Below are 14354 nucleotides of genomic sequence, written 5' to 3'. Positions count from 1 at the left end.
CCAAAGGGTCATTCTCAAGAATTTTTTTTTTCTCCCATAAAAACCGATGGGAAGTATTTATTAACATCTTGACATTATTACTAATCATTAAACATAGCTAATTTAATTTAATTTAATAAAAAATTAGAATAACCATGAAAAATAATACATTCAAAAATAAAATAAAATAATTTAATTTAATGTAAACTAATTTTATTAAATTTTTTGTTTTGTTTTGTTTTGACACCAGGGACAAATTCTCATAAAAATGATTTTCTAAGATGGTTTTAATATAATGATCAGTCTAAAATCAATAAATTATGGAATTTTTTTTTTTTTGCAAATGACATAGAAGCAGTACACCTCAAGGAAACAATGTTTTTTTTCTGCACACTTTACAAATTTAAATCACTAAAAATATGATATAATAATATAAAGTCTACACCATTTCATATTTAGAATGATGCCTTTTGTATGGAGTTTATATAAACTGAAAACTCAAAGGACCATATAGGACCCTATACAATGGTCATCGATATTGCTTGTTTAGCTCAAATCACTCAGAAATATTAGACTTTTTTCAGGCTGATCAAGGTAATTGGATGCACATTTTAGAGTAAACCAGCTCTATCAGAAAAAGACTAAAAAATTAGAATAACCATGAAAAATAATACATTCAAAAATAAAATAAAATAATTTAATGTAAACAAATTTTATTAAATTTTTTGTTTTGTTTTGTTTTGACACCAGGGACAAATTCTCATAAAAATGATTTTCTAAGATGGTTTTAATATAATGATCAGTCTAAAATCAATAAATTATGGAAATTTGTTTTTGCAAATGACATAGAAGCAGTACACCTCAAGGAAACAATGTTTTTTTTCTGCACACTTTACAAATTTAAATCACTAAAAATATGATATAATAATATAAAGTCTACACCATTTCATATTTAGAATGATGCCTTTTGTATGGAGTTTATATAAACTGAAAACTCAAAGGACCATATAGGACCCTATACAATGGTCATCGATATTGCTTGTTTAGCTCAAATCACTCAGAAATATTAGACTTTTTTCAGGCTGATCAAGGTAATTGGATGCACATTTTAGAGTAAACCAGCTCTATCAGAAAAAGACTAATTCTCTGTCTGTTTTAATTCACTGCTTTCCAATGATCTGTCAGTTTTGTTCTATTTTTGTTTGTAAATCTGCAGTGATGAGACTGAAATGGCACAGATCGAGTTATAGACAGTTATGGATCAGAGGTCCGACCCACATGCAATAGGCATGCAGGCTAATTATGTACTAATTAGAGCATCGGCAGAAGGCTTTTAGAGTTTATATGCCTCTCCCACTGCATCTGCTTCTCTGTTTATTACTTTAATTTAGTCAGTTTTGGAGGATTAAGGGAATACAAAGTTCATTCAAAAGTAAATTCATGTTCCAAACCTATATGACTTTTAAGGAACACAAATGGACATATTTTGCACAAATATTACAGTATTTTGACAAGGATTGATTTGATGTATTGTTTCCTATATAGAATGTGATTGGAGGACTTTGTTTATAAAGGCAAAAAAATGACCAAAGTTTGCTGATCAGCAGGAGACCAACGTTTTGAAATAGTGGGGTGATTATGAGGAAGAACTTTACGGATGAACTTTTACCGCATGACCTTAAAGTCCTGGGTGACGACCTTCTGACAATAAAAGATACCTTTTTTTTTTTTAAATAAAGTGAATGAAACCACCAGGCAAAAGACTGAAGAGAATAATAGAGCTTTCCTTTCCGCTTAACTCCTCCTGAACTCATATTCTCTATTATTTCCATATTGTTCTTACCATCTGATGCATAATTACTGTAATAAAATAATTATGCCATTTGATTTTGGCACTGTCACTGTCCTAACAGAATTCTGTGGCGGATTACAACCTAACTGCAGTGTCAAACCATTAACACTGGATCAAATCCAAAGACGTCATTCACAGGACTTTTTGACAGCAGGTCACAGCAGGTCATGGCATGATTTAGCTGCTGCAAGAGGAATTTTAAAGATTGAGCTCTCTTTTTGAAACAACCATCCTGTTTTATAGCTGATTTTAGGAGGTTTTAAACAATATTGCAAGCCAATTTTTGAAAGAAAAAAAAAGCCACATTTTAAATCCAAAGATGCATAAGGTTTTAGGAAGGTTAAAGAGTTTTAAATTTGTCAGTTTTATCTTGGCTTAAAATCAAAAAGTATATTACTATTGCAATGAATATACAGTGGCATTCCTGAGATACAAAATCTAGTATAATAATATTAATAATAATAATAATAATTCATCAAAAATTTTATGATGAAAGACGAATAAGAAATATTTAAGATTCAGCACCAGGCCACTAACTTAACTATTTTATAAAAATAAATGATTATATTTATATTTATATTTATATTTAATATATGTGTCATTTATAATAAGTATTTAATTATTTGAGACAAAAGCAAAAGTAGGCATAACAAATTAAATTCTCAGCTTCTTGATTTTTTGATTTCATTGCAAAATGTAAATTATATTATCATCCAGCTCTATAATCACCCCACTCCATTCTGCTAAACGCATTATAAGCTGCTTTGAAACAATGTGTGTTATGAAAAGTGTTATACAAAATATTTTAAAAAATTCAAATTGTTTTACTGATAATATAATTTGTAATTAGAAAAATGCAAAGTAGCCCATTTGACAATTTTTAGTAAACATATTTATTCGCTTTGATGGAATAAACTGATATTTGTTTTTCTTTTCAGCGGATGTATCAGAAGCATATGGTTTCAGATCACAGAAAAAACTCTCAGAGAACATAGAGTGGTCTTATGCGGGTGAGTGTTGAATTCTAACTGTACTTACATTGTGTTTATTATCGCTGCATAGTGATCATAGTGATTAGACTTCAGTCTGTGTAAAGGGCCTGTCAGAATTTCTAAAGATGCACATTTTGAACTGAAGCACTGGTGGCATCCTTTCCCGATGCCAACTCAGGTTTAGGTTTTCTATCTTTGACTAAGCATGCAGGGCTTAATGCCACAGATTAAATTCATCCGTATCTAACTGAGCTTTCAAGGTTAATGTGGCCTAAATTACAGGTCTTGTCTGATCTCGCCCAGACAGTGTATGTCAAAGTTTAAAGGGTGTGTTTAGAAGCTTTCATGCAGTATGACTCCAAGTTGTGGCTCCGTTGTGTTGTTCATCTCTGCTGAAGCTGACTAATCCCAGTATTTCCATGGAAAGCTAATTAATTGGAATAGTAATATGACAGCTTATGTGTCTTTATAGGGTTTGAAAGTATAATCTTTGAAGACGATTTTTAAAAAATTTTTTAGACGCTTTAGGGGGCATATTGTACAATTTTTGTTGTAGTAATTTAGTTTTACATAATTTCCAGGACTTTCTCTGATCCTGTTTAGGCTGTTCTTGATGACACACCTTTAAGACTTTATGCAAATGACTCGTTGTGATTGTGTCAATACAATGACCGTTTGTAAACGATTAGCATGTAGCATTTTAGTTTTCATGCACTGAGGAAGGAGTTTTGCATTAGAGTAGCCTATATCTTTACAGCACATCAAAAATCCAGCTAATAGAGAATGCTCTCAGAACTTTGGCTAACGTTCCGGTAAGGTTCTCTCAAAGTTATGAACAAACATTCTTCCAGTAACGGTAATAAAATGTTGGTTTTTAATAACATTCCCAAAACATTAGCACAAAAATTCAATCATGGAACGGTTTTCTTAAAGGGGTGGTTCACTGTTTTTTTTCTAGGCTTGATTGTGTCTATAGGGTGCAGTCTAATGTGTTAATGCTTCGTTTTTAAAAAAACACATTATTTTTCACATAATTTACCTTTATTCCACACCGCTCTGTCCCGCCCTGCTATAGACTGATTAAATTAAATGTCTCACCCCTCACCTCAGCGCCATGTGCTCTGGTTGTATTGTAAACAAAGGCGTCGTTAATATCGCTTATCAGTTTGAGCCCGACTGAGAAGCAGAGGATATTATGATATTATTGAAGAGGATCATGCAGAACCTGTACAAGCATGGCTTTTAATGGTAGGCCTAGTTTTTTGTTGTCTCATACTTTTAGATATGCTGTTATTTGTAAATGCTATTGCTTATGTTAGCTTTTAATATACGGTTTTATCCTGATTAAAGTTTTAATACAGTACGGCAACTGCACTCGCGTCCATGTTTAACGCTTCTCATAGCTGTGTTAAAATAAGTGTATAATTGGAACAGTTCATTGTTGGAGCTGAGCTGAGAGAGAGAGAGATGCAGAGCGTGTGCAGAGCAGGGGACGCGAGGAACAGTATTAAGAACCTCTGTGAATCCATTAGAATCGTTAGAAGACAGAATCGCGATTCATATATGAATAGATTTTTACGTGCACCTCTAGTTTTCTCTTCCTCTTCTCTAAAGCAGCGCAGCATGGCCTTGCCCCCTTTGTTGCATGTTTCCAGGGGCGGGGTTTATCTGGGTTTGTTACGTCATGAACCCGGGAAGTAACTTGTTGTAGTCCCTACCAGCCGTTTTTGAATGCTTTACACTGCCAGAATTTTAAAAGATGATATCTCCGTTTGCATTGAACTTTCAGCTTTGTAACTTTGCAGATATTGTTTATGCTCAAACAGCAACATTACACACTAACTAACGTTAAAAAATGGAAATTGCAATCAACCACCCCTTTAAATATTTAGTTGGACTCCCAACTGACTTTTAAAAAATGTTTTACTACTTACTAGATTTAGATGGTTCAGAGAACATTTAAAGTAACATTCCCATAATGTTTGCAAAGTGATAAAATGTTCCATTAACATTTTCTATATTAAAAACGTTTTGAACGTTCACAGAGCATTCAGAAATAACGTTTAATAACTTAATGGGAATGTTGGCAAAACCTTCTTTGGGCATAATTTTATTAGCTGGGGAGCAGGAAAAATCTTGTTTTTTTTATCATATGGCCCCTTGAAGTTTGAGAAGAGTTGAAGTATCAAATCAAACAACATTAGTGACACATTTTGTATCCCTCATCTTTTTATCTCCAGCTCTTTTCCATTTCTAGCACAATGAAGAATTCCCCTGTCTCACTTTGTTATTGAAAGTAGGGCAGATTTTATATTCTCCTTATTATTATGTACTTTTGATATTTAGCTTCTGATCTCTACGATTTACAGATTGTTCCTTTGGAAAATGATTCAAAAAATGATCTGAATCTTCAGCCTGGGGCTCAGAGTTTCAAAGGTGTTTAGTCTAGGAAAGACATTCTCCATCTCCTCAAACCTCTTGTCTTTGACCCATCACAACAAACCAGATCTGGGTGTCATTGGAGGTTGGCACAAGAAAGGGGGCATTATAGTGTCCGGACTGCAGGCAGGAGGTCAGTCATGCAGATGGGACATCGTTCATCAGCTTTACCCAGAATACTGTGGCCCCTCCTCCTCTTTGACCCCTTTTTTATATCACTCATGTTGTCTAAATAATACTGAAACACGAATAATCAATCCCTGTAAGCAAATTCTGACATCATAAAGATAAAGGCATATTTCTATGTAAGTGTGGATAACTGAAATGTACTTTAGTGGCCGAATCAGGTCATTTTGCATGATATGGTTTCTCTCCTCATGTAGTTAATGGTCATTCTCAAGAAACAGTGCCAGCTGTGCTAGAAAATGTTTTTAATCATTTTATTTGAATATTTTGCTTCTGAACCTCAGGCCCAAATTATCAGGCTTTAGACATTGTGGGACCACCATCTGACCACCAGATTTGCAGAGTGCCAGTAGTTATTGTTAATAACCCTAAAGTGCAATATTATTTGAACCCTGTCACAGTAGGTTTGGAATTTATTTAATTATAATTTGAATTGACAACAAAGTAAATTTTTAGTACATTTAACTCTATAAAATAATTACAGTTTAAATATTAGCACAACATGCACTGTTCTATAGGCACTATATATTTATTATGTTACTCATGCCAGACATCAAACCATTATCTTCGAAAGAGAGGAAATATCACAGCATAACATATTTGAATGTATATAACAGTTTTTCGTTTGATTCTGGTGGGGATGTAATGGTAACAATGCAAACTGACTGATATTCTAAATGGCACCATTTCCTGAGAATGGCCCACATTTATTAGGTGGTTGTGGTGTGTATTTGGTTGAGTTCAATATGAGCTGTTCTCTACAGAACATACATGGTATTTGTTACTTGGCCTTTGCTGTGTCTGTAAAAGAGAAATGTTTATTTATGCCAAGTTTAGATTTTTGTACGTTGTTTTACAGAGAAATTTGGTTTTAAATCAGCTTCTGTTCTTTTTCTCCATATCCTTTCATTCCTTCAGATGACACAAAATCCTCTAAAAAAGAATAGAAGGACACAAATACAGACATATTCAAATGAAACATGACAGCTTTGAGTGTTTGTAGTCTGTTCTCTCTATAGTCCTTCGCTGAGGAAGGAGAGAAGTGACAGTGCTAAGTAAGGAAGAAGTGAAGACATTTTACTGGCATTTTCCCCTGATTTGCACTTGCTGCAGCTTGTCAGGCGTCCAGTTTTCCCTGTTCACTGAAGCCATGGAGGGACATGTCACAACCATAGACTGTATAAAAACATGGACGTAGTGTCCGTGACGTCACCCGTATTCACCATATTTTGAATTTGAAGTTGCAGATTAATAGTTACAAATGTGTAAAATTACATTCACAGCAACAAAATCACAGACAGACATATTTACTTTTGCACTGTACTTCAGTTTCACTGTACAACCACAAGTCAGCACTCTGATCTCTCAGATCTGGCAGTACAACTTCAAATCCTAGCGCTTTGACTTTTGCTACTCCTTTCGCGATATTCCTGTAGCAAGAGTCATATATTAAATAGCAATATTTAATAGCTATATTTGCTCATATAGCAAAACTCATTATATTAAACAAGTTCTCACATTCTCATTTTGCTACTGTTTTACCTTCATAAAGTCTATTATTATTTCATAGAATATTATGATAGTCACAAACAGATATTACATTTTTTTATGCGCTGGTATGTGGTTAAAGGGTAATGTTCACGAGAGGTTTGATACTAAAGATTTTCATGATTCTGGAAATTTAGGCTACAAAAAATATGTTATTTGCCAGAACAATTGATTAATTGATTTTTTCCCCTTCCTTCTTGCAAATAATTTGAATAGTAAATCAACCATAAACAGTCTACATTTAGGCTATTGTTACTTGATGGAAATTTTTTGATTTTTATATTTATTTTTATACTTTCTTAGAGAATATTATTTATTTATTTATTTCCTACACAACAGTTTAAATGTAAATCAGTTGTAACCAATTTACATTTAGGCTATTAAATTAAATAGTATATATTTATAGACATTTTTAAAATTAATTTGTAATAATAAAAATAATAATATGGTTTTAAATGCTTAAAACAACCAATAAGCCACTTAAGACTGTGCATTAGGGTGATTTTACCACACCATCCCAACAGGGTTTTGGAAACTTCACTTTGTTTGTGCCTAACATTAGCTTTTATTTCTTCATTCATGTATTGTTTATGTTCTACTGTATTTGACTCAACTGTAGTGCATTCTACTGTACACCAGTGTTTATGACTCAGCTGGGGGTGTAATGCAGCTATTGATATGCTAATGGAAGTGACCTAGAACTGCTGGTGACCTGGTTCATGGGATTTGTTTTTGTGCTGTAGGGACCTCCAGAGAGAGGACTCGGATTAACCCCCAAGAAAACCACTACATATGAAATGATGCACCTGTGTGTCTGTGAATGCAGTGTATGTGTGTATATGTGTTTGTACTGGAGCACAGGAGATCATCCTCTGACATTTATGAATGATTTTAAGAGGTTTATTTATTTATCCAATTAAACTCCATTTCCCACAGGAACTCTAAACCAAAATAACTGGGCAAAGAAATACCCATCATGCAACAATGCCAAACAATCACCAATAAACATTGAGGAGAGCCTGGCACAGGTCAAAATTCAATTCCAGAAGCTGAGATTAGAGGGGTGGGCGGAAAATACATCAGACTCCACTATAGTAAAGAATGATGGGAAAACGGGTGAGAACAATTGTATTTTTAATATCAACACTTTGATAGATGTGCATTGTTTCAGAGGTGAAAAACCCCCTGAAAATTCAGACTTGATGTGATTAGATATTGACCGTTAATTTCTGTAATGTGTTGTCTCCAGTGGCCATTGATGTGGGAGGAGATTTTTTTGTGAGTGGAGGGGGACTCAGGTCCAAGTTTAAGGTGGGACGCATCACTTTCCACTGGGGCCTGTGCAATGCCTCCACTGATGGGTCGGAGCACGGCCTCAACAATGAAAAATTCCCCCTGGAGGTATGTCAACATAATAAAATAATGTCAATTCTAATTTATTTATTTATATTTATTTGTCTGTTTTTATTTATTTATTATATTATATTATTATTTATTTAATTTTTTAGTATTTTATTTCTTTATTTAATATATTTAATTGTATTTCTTTATTATTATTTTGATTTTGATTTATTTATTAACTCACTACCTAATAAGCAGGATAATGTACAGTCAGCTGCTCATTTTCTTGATCACGAAGTGGGGGGTTATTTTCCGACTGCACATTATCTTTTACTTTTTACTGGAAGTGTGACTGTATACAAATTATTAGATACTGTTTGTTTCTGGTGCAGATGCAGATATACTGTTATGAGGCAGATGCTTTCAGTGGCCTCGATGAGGCCCTCAGCACAGCAGGAAAGATCACAGCGTTGGCCGTGCTGTTTGAGGTAAGTGTGGCAGCTTTATATATATATATATACAGAACTGGGTAGTAACTGATTACATGAAATCTGGATGATGTAATCAGATTCCAAAAATGAAGTACTTGTAATTGGATTAATTTACATTTGAAAATACTCATAATCAGATTACTGTTAATTTTTTTAATTGATAACATGATTGCATATTTTCACACAATAGCAATAAATTGTTCAAAATGTATTGATTCTCCCTAATTCCTCTTTTTCATCTTTTAAATGTTCCTTTCTAAAATAGCCTACTGCTTACATACTGTACACTCAGAAAGTCTTCCCGTTTTGTGGACATTCATACAGAGATCAGTCAATACAGTCAGGGGGCTACACAGCATTTGACCACTGGATTTACAAAATTCAGTTCAGGTTTAAGAAGTGTTTCAACACTGCATCAACTACTGATGAACACATTAATTAAAGGTTATTTAACCATGTATTACTGTGTCTTTGGAAGTCTTTTGTCTTTCAAACACATTAAAATGCACAAATTTATGTTATTTCTTATTTACATGTAATGCAGGCATTTCCAAACCTTTTTTTGTCAGCTAAACCTCTTTTACCTAATATATTTACTTGAAGTACCCCCTGCGATTTTAAAATAAATATTTAAAAATTAAGTATCACATTTGCATGTTCACGGTTCTTTGACGGTGGTTAACGGTCACATGACATGCAGATAAACAAATAAAATATTTCTTTTTTTTTAGTAAGCATTTTTTTTATTGTTGTTTTATGATTTATTAAAATTTATTTATTTGAATTTTACATTTTTATGATTTAATTCATTATTAACTTTTCATTAAACTCACAAGCCCCCTGCAGTTCCTTTATGAAGCTCAGTTAGGGAAACCTTGACGTAATGTTTAATTCACTTCATGATGTTAATAACAAAGAATGGAATATATTTTCTTCCTCTTTGTATTTTTATATCAATATGGTACAAGATTATCCTGTTCAAATCAGCTTGATAAACGAGTTAGGTCAAAAGTAATGAAAAATAATCTGATTACCTAAAATGTGTAATGTAATGGATTACGTTAATAACTTCAAATTTTGTCATGTAATTTGGAATCAGTAATGTATTACAATTTGTAAGTAATCTACTCAGCAGTTATTTGTTTATTGTCTTGAATTAAGTTTATTATACCCTGTAAACAAAAACTGGCTAGTTAGCTAAGAAAAAGCTAAACTTAATTCATAATTTTAATAATGTCTTAGATATTTGTACTGGAAAACAAAACAAAATTCTTAAGGAAAATAATTTTTACATATGTGACTCTGGACCACAAAACCAGTCTTAAGTCACTGGGGTATATTTGTAGCAATAGCCAAAAAAATTAATTTTATGGGTCAAAATTATTGATTTTTCTTTTATGCCAAAAATAATTAGGATATTAAGAAAGATCATGTTACATGAAGATATTTTGTAAATGTCCTACTGTGAATATATCAAAACTTAATTTTTGATTAGTAATATGCATTGCTAAGAACTTCATTTGGACACCTTTAAAAGTGATTTTCTCAGTATTTAGATTTTTTTGCACCGTCAGATTCTAGATTTTCAAATAGTTGTATCTCGGCCAAATATTGTCCTATCCTAACAAACCATAAACCACATCAATGGAAAGCTTATTTATTCAGCTTACAGATGATGTATACATCTCAATTTCCGAAAATGGACCCTTATGACTGGTTTTGTGGTCCAGGGTCACATATGTAAATTGTGGTGTTGCTGTTTCTTCATAACATACTTGCTTTATTGAACGTCCTCACTCCATCAAAGACAGGCTTCAAAACCTCACCACACCCCCACCCAGCATTTAGCAGTGGTACAGAGCAGTTTCAGAAATCCTCATCTTCACACAGATGTTTTGATGGTATAGGCTGACAGGACGTAACCATAATGTGTTGCTAAATCTTTGTAATATGTAGGCTTTTTTGTAATCCATGTAGGCTGAGGCTATTTTGGTATACTTCATGCGCAATAACATGAAGTTGTGTGTATATTGTGTTGTTTTGTCAGTTTAGTGCTGCATGTTTTGAGAGTGTGGCTTGTATGAACATGTCATATTTTGAAAGCAGATAGATGCGGATAAAATGTGAATCATCAATTTTTATTTTTATTTTTATTCGATAAAAACTCCATTTAGTCTAAAGAGCAAAAGAAAAAAAAAAACTTTGAAATGCTCAACAATGTGCAGTGTTCAGGTGTCCACATTCTTTTGGCCATGTAATGTATCATGTATTTTGTTATTATGCAGCAGCTGCTAAATATTTTTTTATGGTTCTCTCTGAAGATAAGTACTGAGGATAATGAAAACTACATGGCCATCATTGACGCAGTCAACAGTGTCAGCCGTTATGGTATGTGCAATCTTCATATTCTACATTTAAAAGTGTCATATTCTACACATTTGCAAAATTTTATAGGACAATCCTGTTTTCCATGAGGCCCCTTTAAGCTCTTCCATTTTCAAAGGCCCTTAAAGTGACAGTTCACCTAAAAAAGAAAATTCTGTCAGAATTTAATCACCCTCAAATAGGCCTGGGCGATAAAACGGTATCGATATTTATCGACGGTACACCTTCTTCGATATCGATAGAAAAATTGTTTGATATAGCCCACGATATAGGCACGAGCTATGAGTGACGCAGACAGCACACACAAACACGAACACATGCTGAATTTCACTGCGTTTTTAAATGCAATCTGTGTGAATGGCGCTTCGGCTCTTTGGATTAAGCAATGCATAAATACATGATGCTGTGTTGTTCATAATTGTTTATGCAATTTACAAAATTATATTTGATTTTTATGAGTTAATTTATATGTAATGCACGTTTTTATAGAGTTACATCCTTGCGTTGACAACTTAAATGCGCTGCATTATTTTGCTCATTGCGCCCTCCTGTGGCCTCGGGAGACAATTAGACCTATACAATAAAGACATATTTAATCTGCATATAAAACATTAGAAATTAGATATTTATTTAATTTTTATTGTGTTTGATTGTTAAAACAAAAAATATTTGTTGTTTGTCTCAATAAATTGTGTTAATTATAAATACAGTGGTTAAATTAAAAAAAAAATGTCTATTGCTTTTTGTTTTAAAAAAGGTTTAAAAAATGTCAATAATTATCGAGACAGAACGATATGAAACATTATATCGTTGATACATTTTTTAGCTATATCGCCCATCCCTACCCTCAAACCTGTGTGGCTTTCTTCTGTGGAACTTAAAAGCAGAAATTCTGACGATGTTTGTCACTCTTTTCCATTAAAATTATAATAAATGGGGAAAAGCACCCATAACAAAAAGAACATAAAAGTTGTCCATACGATTTATGCTCTATATTCTTATGCACTTATATTCTTATGTCTGTATTTGTGTCCTTCTGAAGTAAGTCATAAGGTAGCTTTCTTTGACGAGCTGACTAAAATTCCTTTCTCCATGGAAGATAGAAAGTCATACAGGTTTGGAATAACATGAAACTGTGTAAATAATGACACCGTTTCATTTTCATTTGAACTATTCCTGTTTTCTCTGGTCAGGAAAGAGCGGCCCTGTCTCTCCGTTCACCCTGCAAGGTCTCCTGCCCAAATCCACAGAGAAGTACTTCATCTATAACGGCTCTCTGACCACCCCTCCCTGCTCTGAGACTGTGGAGTGGATCGTCTTTAAAAACACGGTGACCATCTCAGATGTTCAGGTCAGTATAATGGACAGTTTTAGAGCAGTGACCTGCTAGCATATATTTCTGGAATTGCATGTGTTATATACAGATTTAAAGGGACCGTTTACCCAAAAATGAACAGTCTGTCATTATTTAAGGCTTTCAAGCTTCAAAAAGGGCACAAAAGCATCATTACAGTGGTCCATACACCATATTCCAGGTCTTCTGAAGGAGTTTCATTTTCATTTGAACTATTCCTGTTTTCTCTGGTCAGGAAAGAGCGGCCCTGTCTCTCCGTTCACCCTGCAAGGTCTCCTGCCCAAATCCACAGAGAAGTACTTCATCTATAATGGCTCTCTGACCACCCCTCCCTGCTCTGAGACTGTGGAGTGGATCGTCTTTAAAAACACGGTGACCATCTCAGATGTTCAGGTCAGTATAATGGACAGTTTTAGAGCAGTGACCTGCTAGCATATATTTCTGGAATTGCATGTGTTATATACAGATTTAAAGGGACCGTTTACCCAAAAATGAACAGTCTGTCATTATTTAAGGCTTTCAAGCTTCAAAAAGGGCACAAAAGCATCATTACAGTGGTCCATACACCATATTCCAGGTCTTCTGAAGGCATCTTGACATATGTCCAAACTTTCTTTGTATTGACTATTTTTATGATACTTTTATTTAGATTTTTCAGTTGTATTACAACTGCTTGGAAAAGAGTGGCCAGCACATTATTTAAAATTTCCATTTGATGTTTCACTGAAGAAAGAAAGCCATAAAGGTTTGGAACAACATTTTTGGGTGACCTCTTAATTAAGGCTCTGACACACAGCCGACGACAAACAGTGGAGACAGACTGTTATTGAGCTCCATGTGCTGACAGATTGAAAGATGAGGTCAAAATGAGACAAAAACACTGCTGATAACAATTGCTTAAAGGGGTCATATGATGCTGCTAAAAAGAACATTATTTTGTGTATTTGGTGTAATGAAATGTGTTTATGCGGTTTAAGGTTCAAGAAACACATTATTTTCCAAATACTGTACATTATTGTTTCTACTCTATGCCCCGCCTTTCTGAAACGCGTAGATTTTTTACAAAGCTCATCGGTCTGAAAGCGAGGTGTGTTCTGATTGGCCAGCTATCCAGTGCGTTGTGATTGGCCAAATACCTCAAGCGTGTGACGGAAATGTTACGCCCCTTACCATATTGTGATGCCCTGTCTGGCCGGAGCGAAGAGACAAAAACAATGAAACCCATTATAAACGAGGCATTTGTTGCATCCAGTGGGGACATAATTACGGATTATAATTACTTATACTGTCTTTTTACTCGTTGCGTTGCATCGCGCTGCGTAAACATAAAACCATGTCTGCATTTGTGATCGGAGAAATGACAAACAACAAGTGCTACTCTACACTGCTCAAAAAACTCGCTTTTGAATCGTCAGTGGCCGGCGGATTCGACAAAGGAGCGTCCAACAGGCTTGCGGCAACCACATGTGACGACCCCGGGCTGGACTCCGCTTCGTCCACAGTGAAAGCCGATCCGGCGATCGACCGTGCGAAGTTGATGTATTTCCTCAGCGACCAGCACGGATCAGCTCTAGGCATCCTCTTTTGGAAGGCCAACCAAAGTAGGCCAACCTTCACGACATGGCGGCGGAGGCAACAACAATACTACAGTGAGAATAAAAGTTACGCCTTCTTTCTTTGCGTGAACATTTAGGCGGCGTTATGCAAATCTTCCCACATTTTGACGTAGACATGTGGGGGCATGTTAGAACGAACCGTTTTAGGTAGGCGTGGTTGACTCTTAACTT

General features: G+C 34.5%; 1 protein-coding gene across 1 annotated transcript in view; it reads left to right on the top strand.

Annotated features, from left to right (window-relative positions):
- LOC107575789 (receptor-type tyrosine-protein phosphatase zeta-like) overlaps positions 1-14354 on the top strand; it is a 76278-nt gene that overhangs the window by 33312 nt on the left and 28612 nt on the right. The window contains exons 2-7 of the mRNA XM_016262120.1: positions 2770-2841; positions 7933-8112; positions 8246-8397; positions 8730-8825; positions 11150-11216; positions 12407-12564. Of these exons, the coding sequence (XP_016117606.1) occupies positions 2770-2841; positions 7933-8112; positions 8246-8397; positions 8730-8825; positions 11150-11216; positions 12407-12564 (725 nt within the window). The remainder of the gene's footprint in view (positions 1-2769; positions 2842-7932; positions 8113-8245; positions 8398-8729; positions 8826-11149; positions 11217-12406; positions 12565-14354) is intronic.

Source organism: Sinocyclocheilus grahami, unplaced genomic scaffold, assembly GCF_001515645.1.
Source record: "Sinocyclocheilus grahami isolate Dianchi unplaced genomic scaffold, SAMN03320097.WGS_v1.1 scaffold31.1, whole genome shotgun sequence".
Classification (NCBI taxonomy): domain Eukaryota; kingdom Metazoa; phylum Chordata; class Actinopteri; order Cypriniformes; family Cyprinidae; genus Sinocyclocheilus; species Sinocyclocheilus grahami.
The sequence above is the reverse complement of the archived record's forward strand: the minus strand, read 5'-3'. Positions and strand labels throughout refer to the sequence as shown.